Below are 26598 nucleotides of genomic sequence, written 5' to 3'. Positions count from 1 at the left end.
ATGTGTGTGTGTGTTTTAAAAGTATATATATATAAAACCAGCATGAACTGAATGGGCTCAGTAAGATGGCTGATTTTATATGATATATGCATAAGCATAATAATAACAATAATAATTAAAGAAATATATGAACTTGGAAGTGAGTTAGAGTACATAGGAGGCATTGAAGGAGGAGATGGGGAAAAGATATAAACATAGTACTAATATATGAAATTCTCAAAAACTTTAGGCTTCACAGAACTTGAAGTCCGATTGCCTAGTATTGAGTTAAATTGTACTACTTGGTGGTGGATGCTTGGAGGAGTTTGTTACTTTCTCAGTTCTCCACTTTGGTTTACTATGCAATGGGAGCACCGTGTATCCATTCTTGTTTTATTGTGAGGGATAAATGAATAATAATGGTAAAGCATTCATTAAGGATTAGACAAACTCTAACTTCCCAGTGTGAACAGAGGTTTCTCCTATTTGTCTCAGTAATGGTGGTCACATTTCAAAGACTCCTTACAATGTCTTGACTCCTGTGCTGACTAGTGTCACCATAGGATTGTCCTCTAAGCAACTCTGTAGAGCACTTACATGATTAATGAGAGATCTGGGAGGGTCCAGCTCACTGTGGATGATGTGACCTCTGCACTGTTGGTTTTGGGCGTGATAAGAAAGCAGGCTGAGCAAGCCAAAGAGAGCAAACACTCCTCCATGGCTTCCTCAACAGTTCTCTAATTTGGCTTCCTGCCTTGAATTCCTGTCCAGCCTTCTCTTGGTGATGGACTAAAATGTATAACTGCAAACTCAAATCCTTTCCACCCACATTGCTTTTGGCCATGGTTTTATTCCCACGGCAATAGAAAGCAATTAAGACAAGCCTGTTACACGGGGCAGTGGTAGCACAGGCCTTTAATCCCAGCACTCGGGAGGCAGAGACAGGTGTATCTCTGTGAGTTCGAGGTCAGCCTGGTCTACAAGAGCTAGTCCCAGGACAGGCACCAAGGCTACAGAGAAACTTGTTTCAAAAAAAAAAAAAAGAGAAGAAGAAGAAGACAAGCCTGTTACACACTTTCTTCCCTGTGTCATACACACCTCCCTTCCCTGGTCACTATGGTAGTGTGAGTAAAAATGAAGGGTAGCCAGAGCGTGGGACTCAGAAGGTGGCTATATTCCTGTTTTTGACTTCTTCAGTCCTGGCATCAGTAGGCCACCTTCCTCAGTTTCCAATCTTCCAGCCTAAGGCACAGACCATCCAAGTCTACTATTATAACTGAATCATCCCTTGTTGTATGTTTGGGACAATCAGTATATTTTCCTTGCTTGACACTTATTTTTATTTACAACAGTGATTTTTTGTTTGTTTTTGAGACAGGGTTTCTCTGTAGCCTTGCATCCTCTTCTGGAACTAGCTCTAATAGACGAGGCTGGCCTTTAACTCACAGAGATCCATCTGCCTCTGCCTCCCTAGTGCTGGGATTAAAGGTGTGGACAACCACCGCTTGGCTACAGCTATGAATTTTAAAATCCCTGGGTTCCCACATCACCTTTTGACCTCACCTTCTCACCCTCTCACAAACCTACAAATTTCCTTTTGCCCACTTCTTAATTCTGGAAAATTCAGCTAAGGACTCTACAAACAAAGTCAGTGATAAAGGGAGAGTCCACATGTTTGTAACTTCTGAGAAAGACTGCCCATAATCAGAGTAGAAGCTGATATAATCTTTGAATGGGACAGGTTGAAGCCCTATCAAGGGATTCTGTGTAGGCTGTGTACTACCAACCTGTAGGGAGGCATGTCCACTGCGGTGACCAACACTGGCATTTCTAGATCACCTCCATCTTCCCTCCATAGATCCACAGCTCTGGATGTCCCACCACCAGAATCCAGTAGCTGTCTTCCTTTGGGTATGCAGACAGTTCTAAGTGTGTCACTGTTATTTCTGGAATATTTTAACTACTGGCTCTCTTCTGCATTTTCCAGATCCTGCATCCAAGAGATTTATCTCAATGCTTATTCCAGTGTTAACCCAAGTGATCTTTTGAAGAGTGAGACCCCCTGTTTCTCTCATTTGCCTTTAATTTCTTGGTCCCAGCTGGTTCATTCACTAATGTCATCACCTCCCCCTTCCCTTTCTACAGAAGGCAGTGGCTCTCCACAGCTACTGTTTACCATGACCCATGTTTCCAGTTCCCTGTCTCCATTCACTCAAGTGTCTGAACTGGGATGAGTTATTGACCCCTGGGTCCCACTCTGCTCTGACCCTGGCACTGATGCTCTTTCTGCCTTCAGTGCATTTGGATCACTCACTGTATTTCCTCCACGATGTTGTCATCCGGACCAACACTTAAAGATACTTCAGAATCAGGTGTGAAAGAAAGCCCTGCTACTACCATGTCCTTAAAATGGTTGGGGAGGAGCTGGACAGATAAGAATCCTGTGAATACTCATTAATTAAATTGTGTGGAGAGAGATCACTGGCTGCAATGTCCAGAGCAGGATTTGTCCATGGAACCTGGGATGTTTGTGATGTACGAACCCCACAAAGGGGGATGGGTACTCAAGACCTTCTGAGACTGGAGTCCACTGTCACCTGTGATCTCTCTTCTCACTTGTCAGTGACTATAAGACCGCAAGCAGGCAAGTGTGGAATAGGAGCATGCCATGGGCCTAGTCCTTCCTGGAGGACAGAGAAAGCATCTATCCAGTTTAACTGATTTGGGACCTGAGGGTCTCCAAGGAAATTGCCCATTCAAGTCACATTAACTAACACTGGGTGATATTGAATTTTAAGGGTAAAGTTCATGCTATTAAATATCCCCCATTACTGCTGTCATGGTGAATGTAATCTGTTTGAGCATGATTTTTTTTTCTGTGATCAGACACATGGGGCTCCACGGCTTGAGACTTAGCATGGTCTGTATCTAGAAAAAAATGAAAAATACAATAAAGAAATGCATAAAGCTGAAAATAATGACGATGAACATTTTTTATTATCATCTAAGCATGTTGTAAGATTGCATTCTCTCTGGGGTGCTCCTCTGAATTTGCACATGCACCTGGAGCTCAGAGATTGGGTTAAGGCATCATTCTTTAGCAGCTATCCACCCTGATTTTGAGACAACTTATCCCACTGGTAGGGCGTTCCCTCCCGGAGATCTTTCGGCCACCATTCCCCAAGTCTTGGGATTACAATGCTACACTACCTGCCTTATTGTGTGGAGTATGGAAGGAGATTCATCTTCTCACGCTTTGTTGAACCCTTTCCTTAGCCCCACTAAACAATATTCCATGAAATAGAATGAGTCGTATGCTTAGACCTATCCTGCAACAGATGCAATGTTTCGCCCACAGAGACAAGGGTGAGTACGATTTAATATTGAGAGATAGCTCCCGTTCTTCTTTCTATACATTTTTCTACTTTCAGTAAGAATGATACTGGCATATATTGTCCACTATGCAAAAGCATATAAAATAAAATTGCCAAAGGACAATTTTTAGACACAAAGTAACAGAGCTTAACAAATGAGAAATAGGTGTGTCTGGCAGGCAGAGGGAATAACTAGGAGGATAAATCTACAAGAGGAAGAAGTGAGAAAGAGAGAAGAGTAGGGTGACAGGGCCCAGCCACTCAGCCTCTCAGCTAGCTATGGAGGAAGATGGAAATAAAGATTTAAAAGCCCATAGGCAAAAAAAAAAGTTAAATAGAACAGGTTGATTTAAGTTAGAAAAGCTTGCTAGAAACAAGCCAAGATAAGGGTGGGCATTTGTAAGTAAGAATAAGTCTCTGTGTATTTATTTGGCAGGCCCCCAAAGAGAAAAATACCCACCTACAGGCATGCATTATCTAGCATATTTGATTAAGTTACCTTGATAATATTTCTGGCCTTTATTTAATGATATTTTTCTCTCTGAAAAAGAAAAGCTTCTAAGAGTTTATACTGTCCTTAAATGGATAGAGTAAGTCACCTCTGCAAAATACCAAAACATCTGCCCTATTCTGTACTCCCTAAAACTTTCTAGCAGTGGCATCATGTTTTGGAACATTTATGTACATATTTATCTTAAATACACATGTTTAGACAAACAGAAATGATGCTAGACCTTCACTGAATAAGCAGAGCATTCCTACCAATGATCTATTTTGGTGGCTTACAGATCGTACTTCCAAACAAGCAGACAAACAACCACCTAATGAAATGTCCTTCTTTTAATTATGCCAGAGAATGTGAGTGTAGAAGAAAACTAGAAAAACTATGAAGTCAGAACTGGCCTTAGCCTCATCGTTTTTTGAGTTTTAGACACAATGCTGACACATCAGACATTGGATTCATCATTACAAATTCTATAGCATGAACATGAGCCTTGACTGTCCTTGCTGACTGAGAGTGTTCTCTGGCTCAGAAATAGAATAAGCCCTCTCCCCCAAAGGGGTCACCTCTAAGAAATGCCTACATGTCTCTTTCAATCTCTATGTCTGAATCTATCCTATTGGTTTAATTACTCTGGAATATTCTGACTTATATACAATGCTTACATTTGTAATTTCCATAAAGACTTTGTTTTGTTTTCCTTTTTGAGTAACTCACAATTATAAAAAAAAAAGGCTCAAACCAGAAATTTGGAAACAGGAGTGGGTATTACTATAAGTTCAAAACCAGCCCGAGTCATTTAGAGAGATTCTGTCTTAATAAATCAAATAATCAATCAATCAAAATTGGTGTCATATCAGAAATATGAGGGTGAATCAATTTATTCTAAGAAATAAACGAATATAAAACAATGCATTATAAAAGTCATGGACAGAAAGTGTATGACCATTTCAATAGGTGAAAAGTCTTTGACAAACTTCAACATCCTGCATGATAAAATCCATAAACTAGCAACAGAGAGATTATACTTCTATATCACACACACACACACACACACACACACATATCTGCATCACAGTGAAAGAGAAAGTTGGAACACATTGTCTCCCAAACCAATGAGAGAATGAGCCCAACTTCATGCAATATTTGTGCTCATTATAGTACTTAAAATATTAGTTTTATCAAGAAGGAATAGAAAGAAAAGAAATACAAACAGCGAACAAAAAAGTGAAATTAGTCTTTTTTTCAGATTATATATCTTCCTATTCTTAAAATGTCCTAAAGTCTACCCTGAAAATTCTTAAACACCGTAACTACCCTGGCAAAGTAGCATATTACAAAATCAGCCCATGAATATGGCAATAACAAGTACTTGAAAATAAAGTCAGGAAAACAGCACCATTAAAGATGGACCACAGATAAGCAAATAAACAAGTCAGTGAATAGAGAAATAAATAAATCATAGGCATGAACTTAGCTAGTAGTATGAAAGCATAATGCATCAAATAAAAAATTAGAAGACACTAGAAGATATAAAAAACCTTCCCATTTCATGGATGGGGTAATACCAATATTTTAAAATTAATGTATTATTGAAAGTGTTTTATATATTAAATGGGATCATAAACAAACCTGTAATGACTTTCCTTGTGGGAATATTTGAAAGCATCTTAATAGCCACATCACATAATAGTCAGAGTAATTCTAAATAAAAGAACAATGCTGGAGGTACTACAAGGCCTGGTTTAGATTCTTCTTCAGGGTGATAGTGATCAAAATGACTCATAGATGATGGAAAGAAATAGAGGACCCAGAAGTGCCCACAGAGATACAGCCATAATTTTCTACAAAGTCATCAAATTTCCTAGAAAGGAGGGATAGTCTTTTTAGCAAGTGGCATTGGGAAAACTACACACCCACAAGTAGAAAACAGAAATTAAGTTTTGTTTGTTGTGTTAAAAAATAAATTCATAGTGGCTTGAATGTCTTAGTATGATTTTGAAGTTACTAGAGGAAATCATAGGGATAACATGTTAAGGTCCAGGGATAAATAGTGGCTTTTAAATAGGATTGTCATGGTCCAGAAAATACTAACAAGAACCATATTTTGGTTTGTGTAAAATTAAAACACCCAAAAACAAACAAGAAAGAACAACAAAGAAAAGACACAGCAACAATTCACAGTGAAGCTAAAATCTACAGACTCAGAGACCTGTTGAATCTATAAGTGACACATATAGCATACTGAGAGGATGCAACAATCAAGAAACCACAAAGAGCAAAGAAGGCAACTAAGAAACATGCTTTTTCAAATGGAAAACAAATGGCCAGAAGATATACCAAGTCATACTCAACAACTTTTGTTATCAGGCATATGCACATCTGGGATCCAACTGGTCAAGATGTGGGAAAGGAACGCTGCATGGCTGTGCCATCATGGACCAAGTCCTTCCCTCCCAGTGATGGAGTATTGTGCCCTCTGACATTGAGCCTAAAGTTAACTAAAAGACGAAGTCAGAAAACCGAAACAGATAAATCCAACGCAACACCTTCTAGAAACTATACTAAGATTCCATCTAATCGTAGTTAACATGACTGTCAGAATGAAAGGATAAAAATAATCCCAGCAGATGTCAGTGTGTGGAAACATGGAGGAGTCTTCAATAATACTGGTAAGAATACCGAGTCCTAAAGAATTAAATATGGAAGTATTCCCAGGAATAAGATTGGAAATATGGAGGTATTCCCAGGAAAATGTCTAAGACTTTCACATTGTCTTATGTCTAGCTTTTGGCAAAACTAGTTTCAAAGTAGACACTGCTCTCTGGGCCTCTTCCCCTTAAATAGGCTTCAGTGGTCTCTCAGCAGATAAGGAAGAACCCCCATCATGCGACCTCTTCTTTATCTTCCTATCAGTTTTTCTTTTCTTTTCTTTTCTTTTCTTTTCTTTTCTTTTCTTTTCTTTTCTTCCTCCCTCCCTCTTTCTTTCTTTCTTTCTTTCTTTCTTTCTTTCTTTCTTTCTTTCTTTCTTTCTTTCTTTTTTTCTTTCTGAGACAGGGTTTCTCTGTGTAACAGCTGTGCCTGTCCTGGAATTAGCTCTGTAGACCAGGCTGATCTTGAACTCACAGAGATTTGCCTGCCTCTACCTCTGGAGTGCTGGGACTAAAGGTGTGCACCACAACCAACTGGCTTCTTATCAGATTTTATAATTAAGTTACATCTCTATATGGAACCAACTGTGCACCATTAATTCAAAGCATCATAACTTTACATACAAAAAGGACACATGCAGAAGGTTCAACATGGTGGCTCACACTTGTAATCCCAGGAGACTGAGATAGGGATGGATCACTACTAGTTAAAGACCAGCCTGTGCTATGGAGTAAGATCATGTGTCAAAAAAAAAAAAAAAAAGGAAGAAAAGAAAAGAAAGAAAGAGAAACAAAAGCCCTTAAGTTAATCAAGATACTGACACTGAGCTTTTCAAAGTAGTAGTCACTGGCGTAGGTATCCCTGAGAATTTGAAATGTAGTTATCATATCTTGTATAGAGATATGTGTTCACTGTAAAATATATACTAGGTTTTGAAATTAAAATGAAGAACACAAAATATCCCATTAGTCATTAATACTGACTGTGCCACCCAGTGATAAATTCTTGGATGTTTTAGAATAATAGAATCTGTTATTCAAATGAATTTCATCTGTTTCTTTGGCAAAAGAACTCGGTCCAGTGTTGGGGCTCTCCTCCGTGTAAAGGCAGTGAATGGTCAGTGGACAGGCCACTCCACACACCGAGGCAGCTGCCTGCATCCTGAGCAATGTTGATGTGAATCACTGCAGTTCCTCTGAGTCCACTGCCAAAGACTTGTGATCTCTGTGTCTCTAACACAGCCTGATACCAGCTGTTGTCAGTCCTTTGATAAGCCACATCAGCCATGCTCACCAGGGACATGACATAGCAAATATCTCTGCCTAATTTTGGAGACTATTAAGAGAAAGTTCATCAGTCTATGTATTATCTATCTATCTATCTATCTATCTATCTATCTATCTATCATCTATCATTTATTTTTCTAACAATCATCTATCTATCATTGATCTATTATCTATTCATCTAACTATTATCTATCATCTATCTATACATCTATCATCTATCTACCATATATATACCTACTTACCTATCTATTATCTATCTATCAATTATTTGTAGATCTATATAAGTGTTTTTTCAATAGCATCTTTTTTTGTTTTGTTTTTGAGACAGGTTTTTTTTCTGTAGCTTTGGAGCCTGTCCTGAAACTCATTTCATAGACCAGGCTGGCCTTGAACTCATGAAGATCCATCTGCCTAACTATGCCTCCCAAGAGCTGGTATTAAAGATGTGCTCCACCACCACCTAGCTTCCAATAGCATCTTAAAAGGTGCATTTGTTTTTATTTTTTGAGGGATAGTCATCAAATTCAAACTATGGAAGAGAGGAGATGGGTTAAAACTTGAGAAATGTGATGAAGTTGGAAAATGGCTCCTAGGGCAGAACCCTGTGCTCATGTTCTGAAGAGCTGCTCCTTCCAGGCTGCTGTGATCCCCACTTTATCACGTGCCGACCCCACAAAGTTATGACTACAGATGTTATTGTGATGAGCATCCCATAACTGTATATGGCTCACATACTTAGGTGCTACTGTGTCAGCTCCACACTTGTGCTGGAAAGGGAAAATAAGATTTTATCACGCTGGCCAGAGGTCATGTGACCCAATACTGTGGTGTTACTGGTAGTGAGACTGCCAGGAAGGAGTCTTCAACAATTGCTGGAACTAAATAACCAGAACTTTTGGGAATCAGAAAAGATACTCATTTCATTTTTAAAAGTCGGCTCACCCACACTGCTGAAATGTGTGTGTGTGTGTGTGTGTGTGTGTGTGTGTGTGTGTGTGTGTGCGGCTTCTGGAGATGCTACAGCCACACATTCATCAGCATTAGACCATTGACTTTTTCTTTATTATTGAGTTATCTCAGTCAATAAGAAGTGGCATGTCTCTCAAATTATTTTATTTTATAAACTTTGAAACTTTGAATTCTTACAAGGTCATGAATTAGAAAAGGAAAAGTATGAATATAACTGCATTAACCTCTGGCATTGAAGAATGTGTTTTCCTTGGCATAGTTAGGACCTAATAAAACTTGATTAAAGAACAAGAGAGATTTATTGAAAGGTTGTTATACCGACTTCGACTGTATAAAATATACAGTTGCAGAACTGTAAAGACCTTTATCTTAAGAAAAGGGCCCTTTATCTTTTATCTTATATTGAAAAAAAGATGCATAAAGAGAATATGAGAAAAAAAGTGTAAGGAGAGGAGAAAACTTCCAATGGGTTAAACAAGTTTTCATGCAGAAAGAAAGCAAGGATATTCTAACTCTTGATTCTCAAGGCTGAGATTATGTCCTGGAGGTTACAGACTGTTGCAGGAGTAGTCTTTAGTCATTAATTTACAACACGAAATAAATAAAACAGGCGCTTCAACTTTGTTTTTATATTCATTGAGATAAGATGATACAGTAGGGACAAAATGGAAGGCAGAAAAAACAGTTTGCAGGAAATAATGAAGCGTGAGGTCTACAGGGTGCAGAAAATGACTCAATGAGCAACTGAGTAACCTCCAGGTTATCCCATGACAGGCAACCACAGTTGGAAGGAAGGAGAAAAAAGAAGGGCACTCGGGGACATCCCAACAGTACTGTCTTTCAAAGGAGCTGATCACTGTCTTTCAAATGGGTCAATTATTCAAAAGAATTGTGGAAAAGCCGGGGGAAAGGAATCCGGGCTCTGGACGATGAGGACACTTCCATTGTGACAACAGAAAAACAGAGCTAAGGACTTGCAGCAAGAGCATCAAGCAGGGTATGATTATCTCTAGGAACACTCAGAGAAAATGAGCAATTGGGGAAGATTGATAGAGACATGGGAGAGAAAACAGAGTTTTTCCAGGAATAAGAAAATAATATTTTAAACGTGCTAAGCCCCGGTTAGTGTTTCTGAACTTTTACCTGAGCCTAGATCCTTTCCTACCTGGCCCCTTCTGATTCCACCCTGTGACATGGATCTAATGTCACCCCTTGTGTTGGAGATTCAGTGAGGATGAAGTCCTCTGACATAGTATCTGACCATTCCTAGTTACAGAGCTAGGGATCTATCGTCACAAAATCATTAGCATCACAGAGAGCTCACACCAGACAGCAGAAGATCCAGGCAAGAAGACACATTAAAATATATGTGTGTTGATACAGTGCTTGGCAGACTAGCACATATTTAAAGTCAAATTGGGTTAATGAAACTTTTGTTTTGTTATTTTCTTATTTATCTTTGAAACAGTAGTCTCTTATAGCCCAATCTGATGTCAAACTCCCTATGTAGATGATGACTATGAACTCCTGATACTCCTGTCTCAGTCTTCCAAGTGCCAAGATCACCAGGAAGTCACCATATCCAGCAATCTTCTCTTGTATTATTTGATACATGAGTGGTAACAGCTCCACTGGCGGGTGGGTATGAGATTCACACCATAGGGACTGTTTAGTTGCTTTTCTGACATCTCATTAAAAATGCAGTAAGTATTTGCCTGGCCTTTTATTTCTACACCAGCAAGGTGAATCTCTCTTAAGAACCCAGAACCCAAGATTTGATACACACATCCTCAACAACAATAGTAGTAAAATAATCCTACCACAGAGGCTGAACATTCCAGAAACTGGGAAAAGGCATCCACCCTGAATGGACTCAGGGACATAATCCATTCCACCATGGTTACCTCATTCCAAGTGCTGGAGTGTTGGAAGAGTTTTTAGAGGGTGAGATGGAATTGTCTAATTATCTTTAATTTGTTTTCATGTAGAAGGGTTAAACAAGGCAACATGAAATCTAGTTTTTAAATAGCAAGGAATAGTGGTTCACACCTGAAATTATAGCCCCCAGGAAGCTGAGGCAGTGGAAGCACTAGGAATGTGAGGCTACCGAGGGAAAAACAATGAAAAGATAGAAGAATAAGGAGAATATACATTTATAGCCTATCGGGATGCTGTGGCAAAAAGGACTCTATGAACAGAAATGTGTAAATCCTGTTATGGGGATAAGAGACCTAATGGGTGTTTGAGGTCCAACAGCGGGTCTAACTTGTTGATACAGCTAGGTTCCTAGCAAGGTTTCCTCCATGCTGTGTCTTACTTCCTTGGAAAGCAGGGTTGATGAAGGGCCACCCTTTCCAATACTGCCCTCTTTTAAGTGGGTGTAAAGTTACCAATGTGAGCTACAAAGTCACTCGCTAGCTAGGTTCAGGCTTCCCTTCTCACGTGCACAGGAGACAAACCTACCTCTGCAGAAAGGAGCTGGGAAGTCCCAGGAAGCACCATTCCCAGGGCTGACAATGCAAGTCAGAATGGCATGACCTTCCAAAATGTAGCCAGAGAGACAGCTGTATCTGATCTTGTCGCCGATGTTGAACCTTGTTCCGTGGAGGACTCCTTTCAATATTTCCCCAGGGTTTCCACACGTGTGGCTAGGTAAGACTGTGGGAAGGAGAAAAAGAGGTTAAAGAAAATGTTCTATGGAGATGCATTTATTTCATAAAATAAGCATTGCATTTGAACTATTAAAATCAGTAAATCTCTGCACTAGAAAATTAATTCAGCATGCTTAAGAGCGAAACAGAGAATGTGTTTGGGGTTTAGAATATCTGCCCTGACACATTTTTATAATGGTGTTTGAATAGTGCAAATAAATGCTTTTGGTTAAAAGATGAAGCTATAGTTGTATTAACATACTGTCTTATAGAAAAGACCTAGATTATTTTGGTAATAATAAAATTTTACAGTACATAGGAAGAGCCAACAGTTGCAGAAATACTGTCACAGCTGGGGCACGGATGCATGCCTTTGTGGATATTACCTCAGACCTCATTATTACTAACCTGCCTTATATGAAACATTAATTGATATCCAACCTATGTTTACCTTTAGACCCTGGCAGCAGTACCCTGTCCCATACATATCATTAATATCCAATCCGTGTGCACTCCCAGGCTTCAGCATCAGCACCATAACTGATACATACCACTCAATAGTATTGCATGCATGTTCGTCCTCAGACCTCAGCATCAGCACCACACCCAATACACACCACTAAACAGTGTTCAATGCATGTTTATTCTTAGACCTCAGCATCAGCACCACACCTGACACGCATCACTAACCAGTATCTAATGCATGTTGATCCTCAGCATCAGCACCAACCACACCTGCTGCACACCAGTAACCTGTATTGAATGCACGTTTATCCTCAGACCTTAGCATCGGTGCCATGTCTGTTATATACCACTATACAGTATCAAAGGCATATTTGTTTCCCGACCTCAGCAGTCGTACCACTCCTGATGCACAGCACTAGTTGGTACCCAATCCATGTTTCACCAAAAAGATTTGTGCTAAAGGATAAGTAAAAGAATTTCTCTTGAGCCATCAGCTTGAGAAATCGTGACGCTGAGCCCTAGGGTCTGTTTACCAGGCATTCACAGCAGCCTTTTCTCCATTTGCGTTGCTAAGCTAAGTCCTATAATGATTTGTGGTTCAAAGTTGGGCTCCTGATTCTGTTTGTTCTGGAACTTTCTTGTCACCTTCAAAGATCCTCACCTCGTCTACCTCCATAGGAGACTCTCAGTGTGATGAGATCCCTAGTCAAAGGACACAATTTGGGACGGAATTGATCCGTCACTCAGCTGTAAGGATGAAAGACAAATATGTTCGTATTTCTGCTCGAAACTCAGCATCCTACCAGAAAGTTAGTGGTTTCTGTGAAATTGCCAAGTTGTCCAAGAAACGTACTATTTTATAAAATATTTTCAAATAAAAACCAATTTCCAAAGGAATAAGTTATTTTCTGAGTGTTTGTTTCATACTTGTGTGTGTGTGTCTGTGTGTCTGTGTGTGTAGGAAGAGCGATTCTTAGAAATTTTATAGGCATGTCTATGTATTATTACATGATTTAAATAATGCATTAATTATGCCATCCAGAAATATTTAGAGAGCAAGTTTGAGTTTATAGGTGGTTAGTATTACCTTCATGGAAATGAAGTCACTACTCACAAATACTGTAGTGTACATTTAATTAAGCAGTTTCATAAAATGTTTAGAAGTTTAGATAAAATAGGTCAGTAAGTCAGTTGTCCATTTTGCCATTCTTCCCAGAAAGGGTATCATGAGTTGACTCCTCTTATGTTTTTAGAGCCAAGAAGTATTAGAGAAAATATATAACCTCAGTGATTGCAGAACTGTAAATCAAAACTATAATGTGATATCACCTTATTGAGGTCAATGGACTCCTTTGAGAAGAGAAGAACAATCCCTATAGGGAGGAGGCAAAGGAATGAACACTCTTTTGTGTGCTTGTTTGTTCATTTGTTTGTTGAGACAGGGTTTCTTTGTGTAACCCTGGATGTCTTGGAACTCACTATGTAGACCAGGCTGGCCTTGAATTCAGAGATCCTCCTGCCTCTGTCTCCCAAGTGCTGGAATTAAAGGTGCGTGTCACCACCACCACCTGGAAAAAATGAACACTTTATCTCCTATGAGTATGGATGTGAATGAATGAAGGCACTGTAGTAAAAACCACGAAAAAAAATAAAAGTCTAGAATCACCAGGGAATCCAGCAGTGGCATCACTGGACACAGAAGATAACGTAAGGAGAAGGAGTCAACATGTCAGGAATCTCTTCCACTCCCCCCTACTGCAATGGTATTCACAGCTTCCAAGATACAGAAGCAGTCCAGGTGTGCACTACCCAATGAGTGGGTAAAAAAAAATGAGGGGTTGGCTGGTGAGAAGGATTACCAAGGAAAAGCACTTGTCCCATAAGCTTAAGGAGCCAAGTCATAACCCTGGGGCACAAATGGAGGCAGAAGTAGAGAACAGACTTCAGGAAGGTATCCTCTGACCTCCACATGTGTGCTTGATGTGTGCATGCATACACATGATGATGATCAGGATGATGAGGGTCTTCAGTGAAGAAAGAAAATGTGGTGCATATACTCTGGCCATCAAATCAACACTATTTTGTCTTTCGTTCCCACTCGGTGCTCCTGAGCCTGGAGGACTCAGAACATACGAAAGCAGCTGGGCACAGAGACACAAGTTGGAGTATGAGGTTTACTGCTAAGATAATTATTGTTTAATTAGCTCCTAATAGATAGTACTGCTTACAAGAAACCACATATTTATTTACTCATCGACTATGTCCAGATGAATTGTTTCCCCAAAGACACGTGTTATAAATGTGAATATATTAATATTTCTGACCTACTCAGGAGAACTACAACCGGCATCGCTGGCCTAAGCAGACAACCAACAGATGCACTCCGGAGCTGAATGCAGTCTGTTCAACGCTTGCATAGGTAACACTGTGGAAATAGTTTTCAATCCCAGCAATCAGGGGGCAGAGGCAAGGGGATCTCTGTGAGTTCGAGGTCAGCCTGGTCTACAGAGTAAGTTCCAACATAGCCAGGGCTGAGAGATATCTTGTCTCAAAAACAAAACAGAACAAAACAAAAAATGGTTTTTCAAATGCACTTTGATATAGATACTTTTGTTGTCTATTGCACAAAAAAAGTTGATGCATCACAATCTTCACTGAAAAAAGGAGAGAGAAGATTTGGGAATGTGCACATACTTCACAAGTTCAAAGGTCTCATATACATATATACTTATACACATGTATATACATATAAGTACATATAATATACATATATTTGTATATGTATTATATATAACATATTACACATATTATATATACACATATATGAATACTATGTATAATACATGAATACATATATATATATGTGGGTGGGGTTGAGGGCTGGGGTCGAGGATATAGGGGTGGTGTGTGTGAACCCATTGCTGCCTGTGGATCCAGCGAGTTCTGTGGGTAAGCTGAACACCATTCACACATGTGCAGTCTGATTGTTATGCAGGAAGATTGGCAAGCACTACTTCTCCCACTCTGGAGCCCCTTCAACACCACCCTCATTGTTCCTGTTGATGGGGGTCACCTTCACCTTAACACCTTGAAACTTGATTATAGCAGAATTCAAAAACCGCACATCAAGCACCATGTTTGTGAGGCAGGCCACCTTTTCAAAGGACAGGGAGTGTGGCAGATGAAAGTGGCCTCGGGTCTCCTCTGCAATTCTTAGTCGCTCTTTATTCAGTGGGAACGACTCATCAGAGCTTGTTTTGCAGAGCAGGTGTGAAGACTGCGGTGGATATTTCAGACTCCAAGTATCTGTTCCTTCTGACCCAATTATGAGTGTGATTGTAAGCAGCCGAGAGTAGTTCTGCTAGGTGTAAATTGATTGACAAAGGGAGAAAGACTTATGGTGTCTCTGTATGACGTGTCTAGAATAAAGAAAGGACGTCGGCAGGCTCTTGCTTAGCATACAGTAGCTCAGATAAACGACAAGTCCAACAACGGGCAGAACATGGAGTACATGTTCCCAGTCTGTAATAACACAGAGAACATGTCCTCAGTCTGAGGACCACATACCTCACTGGCTTAGTGAAAACACACACACAAAAAAAGGTTTTAAGCAAATATTGGAATGCTGGAAAGATGGCTCAGTGGTTAAGAGCACTTGCTGCTCTTGCAGAGGACCTGAGTTGGATCTTAGCATTCACATAGAGGCTCACGAGCATCTGTTACTAGAGTTTCTGGGGGGTTGACACTCTGTCTTAGGCTCCATGAGCATCAGATATGCATGTGATATAGTCATACATGCAAACAAAACACTTATGCACATAAATTAAAAATAAAAATTAATTGGACATAATATCATATTTGAAATACCGAATCCATTGACAATACATAACTTTAAATTGATTCATTCCAATACTACACACACACACACACACACACACACACCTAGGCATCAAAGTATTAAAATGAATTAAATAATTTTACAGTATTATAACAAGAATGATTAAAATCTAACTCTTCTATAAGTAGCACACACTTATACATTTGGGACTTAGTGTTTGAGAATACTTATTTTCAGCTAACTTTGTTTTATTTTTTGAGTACTTAATTTTAAGCATTTCCTTATTTATTAACTTATTGTCTGTGCCCACTTGTCTGTGATCCATGTTCTAGCAGAGCCAAGAAGGGCAGAAGAGGGGATTATATCATTATATCTTCTGGAACTGGAATAACAAGTGTTTGTGAGCTACAGTGTGGGTGCTGGGAACTGAACCCAGGCCCTCTGGGAAGATCATTCAAGGCTCTCAACACTGAGTCATCTCTCCAGTGCTAGGATGCATTTAGGTTTCTCAAATTTTAGGAGAAGTAATGTCAAGAATCCAAAAGAAGATCTAATAGGAAATTTATTTCTGGCTACAAACAACGAAAATGAAAAAAATTCATATTATTAAGCCATTGCCAAGCTCATAAAAGTTGTGGATTGTGAAAAAATAGATTAATGATAACTAATCTGTGCAAATATCCAAGGCTCAGATGGAGAAAAGTCGCCAATACAGAGAAATCTCAGGTTTGAAGAAAACAAAATTAAAATCAGCTATATTCAACCCAATTATTATTTCTGCCAGTTGGCTTAAACTATTCTTTTGGACACTTTCCCTGACGTTGGGGAAAAGCCTTCTCACATCTCCTGCAGGGACAAGTGCACAGTAACCCTTTAGCAAACTCTTTCTGAGTTTACTGACCTCTTTATTTAATCTTCTTCAATCCTTGCTTGGATAAAGCAACCCCTGGCCCATAGGGAGCCTAGGAAGCGAGTCTTCCAGCATGAGAATTCTGCACAGAGCAGGCATTAGGTCATACGAAAGGATCTCCTTAAACATTAAGGCTTAAAGGCAGTGTAAACTGCAGGCAAAGTTTTAGCTCCCAGGGCAGGGTTCCATCAGACATTGGGGTAGTTACCACCCAGGGCTGGGAACATGGGTTGTCACTCTAATTATGCTGCGGAATTTCTCTCGGCAAGGCTTCAGATTTGGCAAGGACATATGGTCACAACTCAGTGACTTAATTGGCTAGCACATCAAACCTTTAACCCAACTGTTTAAGAGATTAAATGGATGTCATATTAAATCCCTGCCCAAAAGAAAAGTGAAAGTATGATGGTAAATGAAAACCCACCGTTAATATTCATTAATGAAGGAGACACAGGCCAGCAAGTAGCATTGAAATTCTTTAGGGAATGGTAGCATTTTCGGCATGCTGTGCACAATGAATGAGGCCTAACCAGATCAATAATGTACTTATCCTGAAACTGGGTGCATCAGGATTCGTGCAGATACTGTTTACACCTTGCCTCCCTGATAGTCTCCTCTTCGCTTAAGCCAATTAAATAAATAAGCAAATAAACAATCTTCAAATGCCCCCACAGGAGAGGGCACAGCAGACACTGAGTTGTGTGTCTGTGGGCAGTTGGTAAGGGAAAGTTCCTCACCCCTTTCTTTTGACCCTTTGCAAAAGATAAGTGGAATCTGATTATGTGGTCTTTAGGAGTACCAGAAGCCAGGTTTGCAGATCTTGAGACCTGGAATCTGTTCTTTTATGGCAAGAAAAGGGGAGATGCTAACAGGGTAGAATTATGACAATAGTGTTGAGGTTCCTGAAGTGTGTGTCCTCAATTTTTTTCACCCCAGAATCTCTCTGCAGCCAAGGGAGGGGGCTGTAAGCTAAGGTGCAGCACCATGGATGGTCCTGAGAGCCCCTGAAAGCTAAGTGGAAGCCTTGGAGATGTGCATATTCCAGATAGAAGGCGAAGTTTGGTCGAATCAGAATGAAAATGTAAACCTTGAGTGGGCTGAATCGCTGTGGCCAGCGCTGATGGCCAGCCAATCAGCACAGGATATTGCAGGCATCAGAGTTGACACTCACTTGTATTTCTGGTCCAGAGATGTGGAACAATGGTCCAGGTCTGATGCAAAGAAAAGTCCACCATAACTTTATATGATTCTGTCAGAGGCTAGCAGGGTTCACTGACTGGCACACTGCTCTGGGTATTCCAACAACTCTCAATTCTTAATTGTTAATTATTATTCAGGTGGTAAGAAAATAAAAAAAATAGAAGGAAGTCATAACAAAATGGCCTTTAAAATGGAATATAGTTATTAAAAAGACTAAGAAAGTATTTTTAAAAATTTGTATTTTTTATTATCAATGCATATTTATTTTTTGTATACTAACTGATAATACTTGTAACACACTATGCGCTCTATACAGTTTTATGAGATAAATCTTCATGCATATATATGCATATTAGATAGATAGATAGGTATTTAGTATTATTATAATGAGCAGCTTACTGAGAAAATGTTGGCACAGAGAGGCTCTCTGAAGTTTCTTGTCACACAGAAGTATGGGTTGCAGGTAGATGCAGAGAATATTTGCCAAAACTATGCTGGAATGCCTTTCTTATTGATGACTACGAGTTATTGAATCTACAGTGCCGTCCACAGTTTCTTCTGACAACAAGATTATATAGATTCGAAATAACCTGCCACACTTCCTCATTTAGACATGAGGTCAAAATTAAAGCACAGCATTTTATAATTTTGCCACCAGCTTTCCAGGTAAATTTGTTTAATGGGGCATGAACACAGCGGAAAGACTGAGCAGTGAGTGGTAGCTCTGAAAGCAGCAGACAGACCAGGAAGAAAAGTGATTAGAAATTTGTATTTCAGGATAGTTTTCAGCAGTGGTTGGAAACTTTCCTAAGAATGTGAAGATAAAGAGCACATATACCACACACACACACACGCACACACATACACATACACACACGCACATGCACACACACGCACATGCACACGCGCACACACACACACATACACACGCACACATACACACACACGCACACACACATGCACACACACACGCGCATGCACGCACACACTACAAACTGTCTTGAAAGAGGCATTGCTCTAGTTTATACTAGAAGTGTCTCCAAGAGGCCATGCATGAAAGCTTGGTCTATGGCACTGTCTGAGGTGGTGGAACCTTTGGGTGGACCCCAGAAAAAGAAAACTGAATTATTGTGGAGAAGCCTTGATTCAGGAGCTATTGGGCAGCAGACCTCTCTTCTCTGTCAGCTTCTAGAGGATGAACAGGTTCCCCCACAACACACAGTCACACCATAAAATTCTTCCTCCTTGCTGGCTCAAAGTCACAGGCTTTGGTAACTACAGACAGACACTTCTACAACTATCAGCCAAAATAACCCTTTCCTCTTTATAGATTTTGTCTCCCGCATGTCACATAAGAGGGACACAAAGCTGACTAACAGGCTGAGAGCACATTTGATGGTGTACATGATGGGTAAATGTTACCGTGGACTGTGTTTGCACCAGCCGATTCTCACATGAACATCTCTTCTGAGCAAAGGCACTGGCTGTCTGAGTGTCATGAAACTGAAGCTAGGTGCAGCTCTGCTGTCCCTATCACAAATGCCAAAGAAATGAATCTAGGTTAAAGTTATGGTAAAAACCCCCACAAATACAGAGGCACACAGAACTAAACACTACAGAAAAACTCTCTCATTCTGCCCTGACCTCCATCCAGCCTTGGAAACAGGAACTGTAAGGTATTTACTGGTCCAAATATGAAGTGACACAGCCGTATCCAAAACCAGATGAAGAATATTTGGGGAATGATACAAAATATCTAGCAGTCATCCAAATAAATTTCCAACAGTTTCTGCTAAAAGCAGCAAATGCACGAAGAATAAAATACATAATGACACACACACACACACACACACACACACACCAGAATGGCAAAGAATCCAAAGGCAAACTCACACTAGAGCGGAGGGTGACAGGGTAAAAACACAACAGTCTTAAAGTTACAACAGAGCGCAATCACAGGTGACAACAATGCCACCAGAAAAGGTATGCTGAGAGTCCACAGGAAAAGACGAAGGAAGAAGTTGAAGAGAGTAGCCAACACAGATCAAGGAGAAAGTGAGAAGGATTAAAGCAACTGTCTCGATAGGTAGTCATAGGAAAGGCAAACACCATGGCTTTCTCAGTTGAGATGCAGAGACTGCACTGCAGAGATTGCTTGAAGGCTAAGAACCTGTATTCCTCCAAAAGACCTGGATCCACTTCCCAGGCCCTTCTCAGGACCCGGACTGGCCGTGGCTGCAGTCCTACATTCATTCCACCTTCGTCCAGAATGGAAATGTCCTGGATCTCAGGAGCGACTTCAAACACTCCACAGTTCACTTCCAAACCATGCTCTCACCCATCTTACTCAGACCCACAGCTGTATTCACAGGGTCCTGGTGAAGAAAAATGAGCCACGGATGGAGTAGGACTCATACATGAGAAACCAAGCCCATGGTGGGGGGGGGGGCTGAAGTAACTTCACTTTACCGTGAAGTGTACTGCGCTGAGTTCAGCAACTTTATCAAAGGGGGGGGGATGACAAGGAAAGAAAGAAAGAAGCCAACAAGAGAGAGGAAAGGGGGAAGGATGAAAGGAAGAAAGGAGGAAAGGGAGGAGGGAAGAAAAAGGATGGAGGGAGGGAGGAAGGGAAGGGAGGAAGGAAAGGAAAGAGAAAAGAAAGGAAGGAAAGAGGGAAAGAAGGAAGGAAGAAAAGGAGGAAAAAGGAGCTAAAATCCAATTATTACCTAGGTTAGGCATTTTTTCCTTGTGTCTCAATTTAGTCATGGCCTTGAAGGGCAGATGCAATCCCATGGCATAATTTACTTAAATGGGACTACAAGACTGAAGTCTCTTCTCCAGAACTCAAAGCTCTAGCAGTCTGGAGGTGAATGGACTGTCGGTGGAATTCTATATCTCGGGAAACCAGCACCGAGTGCAATTTTGAGTGCACAGAGAAATGTGACCCCAAACAGCAACCGCTATTGTCGCTAATGTCTCTAAATTGTCTCAGAGATACTCAGCTGGAATGAGGGGGGCATCAGTGGTGTTAGAGTCGAGTCCACTCACACAAAGAACATGATTTGATTGTTGTCTTCTGATGGATACCAGTGGATTTTAAAAATGTCAACAAGGAAGGCGGGTACATAATGGTTGAGTAAAAATAAAAATAAAAAAAAACCACATAATTGATGGTGGTGATGGTGCTTCACAGGTGTTGAAGAGAAGGTATAATTGAGCATGATTGAGAATTCCTGGTCACGTGGGAGCAGTGTGCCCCAGACTACAGGATAAGGCAAAGATAGCACTGAGCATCTGTAATGTGGACAGAAACAGTTCTAATTAAAGGGACTTCATGGAGGTTTTATCCAATCATGTCAAATATCTGTATAGGCTAACCTCTAATTTAAGGTTACCAGCATCTGGTAATGGTGATTCCAGTCACCATAGGTCCCAGACATCCTTTATCCTTGATCAGGATACATGGAACAGTGGAATCAACCACTGACCAGAGGATGTCTTTGAAGCTAGTTTTCTGGAATTATGATACATCAAATGTGAGGCAGTTTACTTATAATCAGCCACGTCGGGCATTTATGTCCACATCTGGTATGGATTGCAACCATGACAAGAATGTGTCCCAGGCAAATTTCCTGACGTGGTCACTACCTCATGGTTAGAAATTTCTCAGCTCTCGGCCAGTCAAGTAATTTTTCCCATTACTACACAGAGGCATGGTAAAGAAAATGGAATCCAAGATGCTCCAGGGCAGTTTGTAGCAGAGCCATGCACACCCACCCACATATTCCCCACATGTGAATCCCAGGCAGGTTTCCATAGGCCTCCAGAAGGCAAACGTGCTATGGTGGGGGTGGTATGAGGAAAACAGTCGGTGACATCTAGAGGGGACAGGGTGGACTATAAAAAAAGGTTCCGATCTCCATGGCAGAGAGATGCTTTCGTTCTCTAGGAATGGACATGATCAGTACCGTTCAGGGAAACCGCACAGTCACAGTAACAGGACAGGATACGGTGGAGAACTCTGAGAAGAGATGCTCAACAAGGGCCACAGCTTTGGGTAGTGCAGTCAGTGAGAACCCGGAACGTCGTGGCCACCAGGAAGTCTGTGGGTACAGTCCACAGAAAGCCAAATCTGGCCAGCTATTGGTTAGAATTTAGACTGAACAGAATCTGTGGGAGAGGGCTTAGCACGGCTGCTATTCATAGCTGACTCTGCCTGGATGAAATAGGATTGGTTTCATTGATTTAAGTGATGCGATATATCAATGATAGTGAAGGAATCTTATGAACTCAAGTGTCAAATAAAATAAGTAATACGTTTGTCTTTAAATAAAGATATAAACAGATGACCTAAAATGGGCAATAGTCTCACCCGAATCTCCCCTACGGGAGGCTCTGCCTTTCGCATTCCCGTCTACATAGATTTCTTCTTACAAGTGTTGACCTTGAACACGAGTATCTGTATGATGAGGACAAATTTCTCACCATTCTTGTCATTGCTAACTGCAAGGACAGAACTGAGATTTTAGAATACTCCACAAAGAAGATATCCAGGAAGAAGAAAGATTCTAAGACATAGAAGGCTATGGGGCACTAGAAGGGTCTATCTTGACAGTAGCTGTCCTGAATACATTGGGGTAGATGATGGTAAGTTGGTTGTCTGCAGAAAAACCCAGGCATTTCTACACAGCTGTAGTATCAGTCTGAAGTGCCTAATCCTCCACATGAGACACCCGGGACCCTGTCATCTGCCATTTAGTTGGAGGATCAGGAACAAAGACAAAGAGGAAACCTCTTAACATTCTTACCATTAGAAAGAAAGCAGAAGTATAATCTTTTTGTTGGGTTTGCAGGAGAAGGATGCTAAGCTTCTAAGGAAGAAGGAAAGAAGAAATGAAAATTATTTGCTAATATCCCTGCGGTTCATTTATGATATGCAAGACACTATCAGCATCTGACTTGGTTACTGCTGACCTGCACTACGGTCCTGGTGTGAAAAGAGACACAGGAGCTGTTCCTGTGTCCCCTCCCATTCTCACCTCGGGAGACAAGACATCCTCAGTTATCCATCTCCACAAGTGCTTATAGGTGTTTCCTTCCTCTGATCAGGAGAAGTGATTTTAACCAGTCTGTAGTGCCTACACCCTGGTCATTGGGCCTTTAAACAGGAAGATTTACTCTGAAGAATCCCGGAACAATTAAAAGCCCTCACTTGTGTACAAGCCTACATGAGTAAGCACACACCCACCCACCCACAAACACACACACAACTGGAAAGGAAATCAAAGAAGTACAGACTCCTTCAAGCCGAATTCGCTATCAGTTTCTAAGGTTTCTACAGCACTGGGAAAATGCATGACCTAGGAGAGATTGCAAGTGGGTAGAATATAATAAATAATACAAAATAGAGAATGAAGGTCAACCTGAGATGCCAAACAGCTAGAGAGATGTCCTGTTGCTCTTGACAGTGGTAGTGTTTTATTTATATAGACCAGAAAGAACCTGCCTTCCAAATGAATCCCTAGTCACTGAACTCCTGTATGGATAGTTTTCAGCCTGACAATTAGATAGTATCCTTCTAGAATTTTTTTTTAGCATCTCAGACCTTAGTCCATAATAAATTAATTATTCTAATGGCTAACTAAACTCACTAGTGTGTTCAATAACTGGAAAGGAGCACTCTGCTGACTAGCTGTTTGTCAATCAAATATATGTTAACTAATTGTTTCCTCTAAAGAAATGAACAGTATATGTTAATAGGAGATTTCCTTGACTTGCCAACACCTGAGAACACTGGGAAAGTTTACCCACAAGTCCGTTATTAACATGACTAATAAATATTCTTCTTTAGAGTTGGTCATCTTATTTAGAATGGAAAACACCTGCCTTGTGACTGACAGTCCAAGGAGGGGGGTGGAGAGAGGCTAGAGACGGATACAGAATCTAGAAGATCTCTACTCTATTAAGAGTTGTGTGAGATAATACAGACTTGGTGAGAAGTCACCCCAGCAATCTGGCAGCACCTGAGGTACCTGGGTCAGGAAGAGATGAATATCCCGAACAATGGGCATTTTGGCTTTGTAATGAGGCTTGGTGGTTTGATGTCCTCTGAGTGATAGACAGTTCAACAAGTTCACAGTTGTTAAAAATCAAAGTGTCCTTTTGGGACATCAATGTGATATGGTCACAGAGAAGTTGAAGAAAGCCCTTCATTTGATGGTAGGTTTTTTGCCCAACACTAAGGACTAGGGAGACTCATTATAAATAAACTGGAATATGTTTATTTTCATCGATCTCATGGATAGTTATTAATAGTGTATAATCTTAAACTTAATATTGGTATTTTTCAAAGTTGCTAGAAAACAAATCAATATACCCAATAATTCATTTTTATTTCATCATTAGTTTGTCATCTATTACAGAGGTTCATGTGCTGCTTCAAGGGCATTTATCCTGACTCCATGTTTCTTGTTTGTGGATATTTTTTCCTGTTGTCCCAGGACCCTCCCCTGCTTAAATGCCAAGAAGGGAGCCTGGATAAAAAGACCTAAAGGTGAAAACAACACAAGTCCTCTTGTCCTGTCTGCGCAAGTGGCGGTGCTTTTGTCTGCTGAGGGCAGGATTCCACAGTCAATTGTGATTTCATATATGAGTTAGAACAAAGGAATCAAGCGGCTTACTGTCTTTACAAAAGAAAATATTGAGGCCAGGGCCTCACTCATTGAATAGTAGCACTTCACTGAGTAAGGCATTAAAGATAATCTCCAAGGCCCCAAAATTTGTCGGTGTCACAGGAAGTAAGGAAAACATAGACGCTTGGATTAATTTGATCAAGAGTGAGCCTAAATTTGTTGGTTACTCATCTATCTGTATAATCTATATGGTGTGTGTGTGTGTGTGTATGTGTGTCCAAAAAAGGGCTTTATACTGTATTTAATGACCAGCATTTAAAACATGGTATGGGTAAAGGATTAAGGATTCTCTTTTTCTTAATGTTTATTCATTTTTAATTTGCACGGATGGCTGTTTTGTCTCCCAGTAAGTGCAGGGCTTATATGCAGTACTTGCAGAGACCTGAAGAGGGCACCAGATACCTTAGAGTTAGCATTAGAGGTAGCTGTAAACCACTATGAGGCTACTGAGAATCCAATGTAGGTCCTCTGGAAGAGTAGCCAGTGCTTTCAACTGCTAAGTTAACTCTCTGGCTCTATGTGGTTCTTTATAGAATTCTTTAACAGAGTTTCATAAAGTAAGAAATTTTACTGACCTCAACTGACTCAGAATAGTAAAGAACACTACAAAGAAATGTGATCACTCGATCATGTCTGTCTGTCTGTCTATCTACCTATCTATCTATCCATCTATCATCAGTCACTGTCTCAAGATACCTACCTACATATGTGTATGTGTGGGTGCATATGTGTATGTGTGGGTGCATACGTGTGTGTGTGTGTGTGTGTGTGTGTTTGCGTGCATGTGTGGGGGTGGGGGTGGATGGGTGTGTCTTAAGGTTGCTTTCTCCCTACCGGCTATTTTCAACAAATGACTATACATACACTCACCATTCTGGGCCAGGGGAACAAAAGAGTGCATGATTTAAGGTTAAAGCCATGCATTGACCTTTGCTTGTAAAAGCAGACTGCATGAGAAATCCAAGGCAAGGCAAGTTTGGCTATGTTGTTCTCTTAAAGGCAGATTAAACTTCAACAGACTGAGCACACAGGAGGACAGTCACTTATGTACAAAGCTTCAAATGATTTGAAAGGAGATTAGCTAGCTGTGCCAGTAGATCTGTTGAAAGTTCAGCCTTTTGAGGGTCAGGAGAGGTTTTCATAAAAAAATGCATCACGATACAACACTTTCATCACTGTCTGTCTGGTGGAGAGGGAATGGCAAAGTTGTCAGTGTTTAACAAACTCCAACAGGAAGGATTCCTCCAAGGAGCAATGCTACATAGTAACCCAGTGAAGAGGAAGATGGCCTAAGCACTGGCACCCCCAAATTAACATGCATCTAGTTGAGACGGGAGAGGATGGTTCTGCCTTCAACCACACACATGCCAAAGTCTGGGCATAATGCAGCCAGTCTAGAAAAAACTGGATTGCTTAAGGACTGTCTTCTCTAGAATGCATTGTAAGACACAGAGAGACCCAGCCCTCTTGCTGCCTTTCCTAAAAATAAAAGTCCCAGTCAGGTAGTGTTGGTGCATACCTTTAATTCTAGAACTCTAGAGGCAGAGGCTGGCTGATTTCTGAGTTTGAGCTCAGTCTGGTCTACAGAGCAAGTTCCAGGACAGCCAGAGTACAGAGAGAATCCCTGTCTTGGGAAACCACAAAAATAAAAAAAGGAGAGAGAGAGAAGAAAAGAAAGAAAGAAAGAAAGAAAGAAAGAAAGAAAGAAAGAAAGAGGGAGGGGAAGGAAGAAAGGAAAAAAGGAAGGAAGGAGGAAGGAAGGAAGGAAGGAAGGAAGGAAGGAGGGGGGGGAGGGAGGGAGGGAGGAAGGAAAGAAGGAAGGGTGGGCCCAGTCCCTTGGCCACCTTCCCAAGAGTAAGAGTCCTGAACAGAAAAGGAAGTGCCACANAGGGAGGGAGGGAGGAAGGAAAGAAGGAAGGGTGGGCCCAGTCCCTTGGCCACCTTCCCAAGAGTAAGAGTCCTGAACAGAAAAGGAAGTGCCACAGGGAAGAAAGGGCTTCAGACACAATCGACAGCAGCTCTGTCTGTTCTCCTCTGCCTTGTGATAAACCCAAAACAGAAGGTGTTCCTTCCCTCCAGT

The 26598-nt window shown here is 40.7% G+C and overlaps 1 protein-coding gene across 1 annotated transcript in view; it reads right to left on the bottom strand.

Annotated features, from left to right (window-relative positions):
- Csmd1 (CUB and Sushi multiple domains 1) overlaps positions 1-26598 on the bottom strand; it is a 1119426-nt gene that overhangs the window by 661826 nt on the left and 431002 nt on the right. The window contains exon 4 of the mRNA XM_050136505.1: positions 11226-11420. Coding sequence (XP_049992462.1) covers positions 11226-11420 — 195 coding nt within the window. The remainder of the gene's footprint in view (positions 1-11225; positions 11421-26598) is intronic.

The sequence above is a fragment of the Alexandromys fortis genome, unplaced genomic scaffold (genome assembly GCF_014885135.2).
Source record: "Alexandromys fortis isolate MF-2015 unplaced genomic scaffold, M_Fortis_MF-2015_v1.1 scaffold_3, whole genome shotgun sequence".
In the NCBI taxonomy this organism is placed as follows: Eukaryota; Metazoa; Chordata; class Mammalia; order Rodentia; family Cricetidae; genus Alexandromys; species Alexandromys fortis.
Note: the sequence above shows the minus strand (reverse complement) of the source record. Positions and strands in the feature narration are given on the sequence as shown.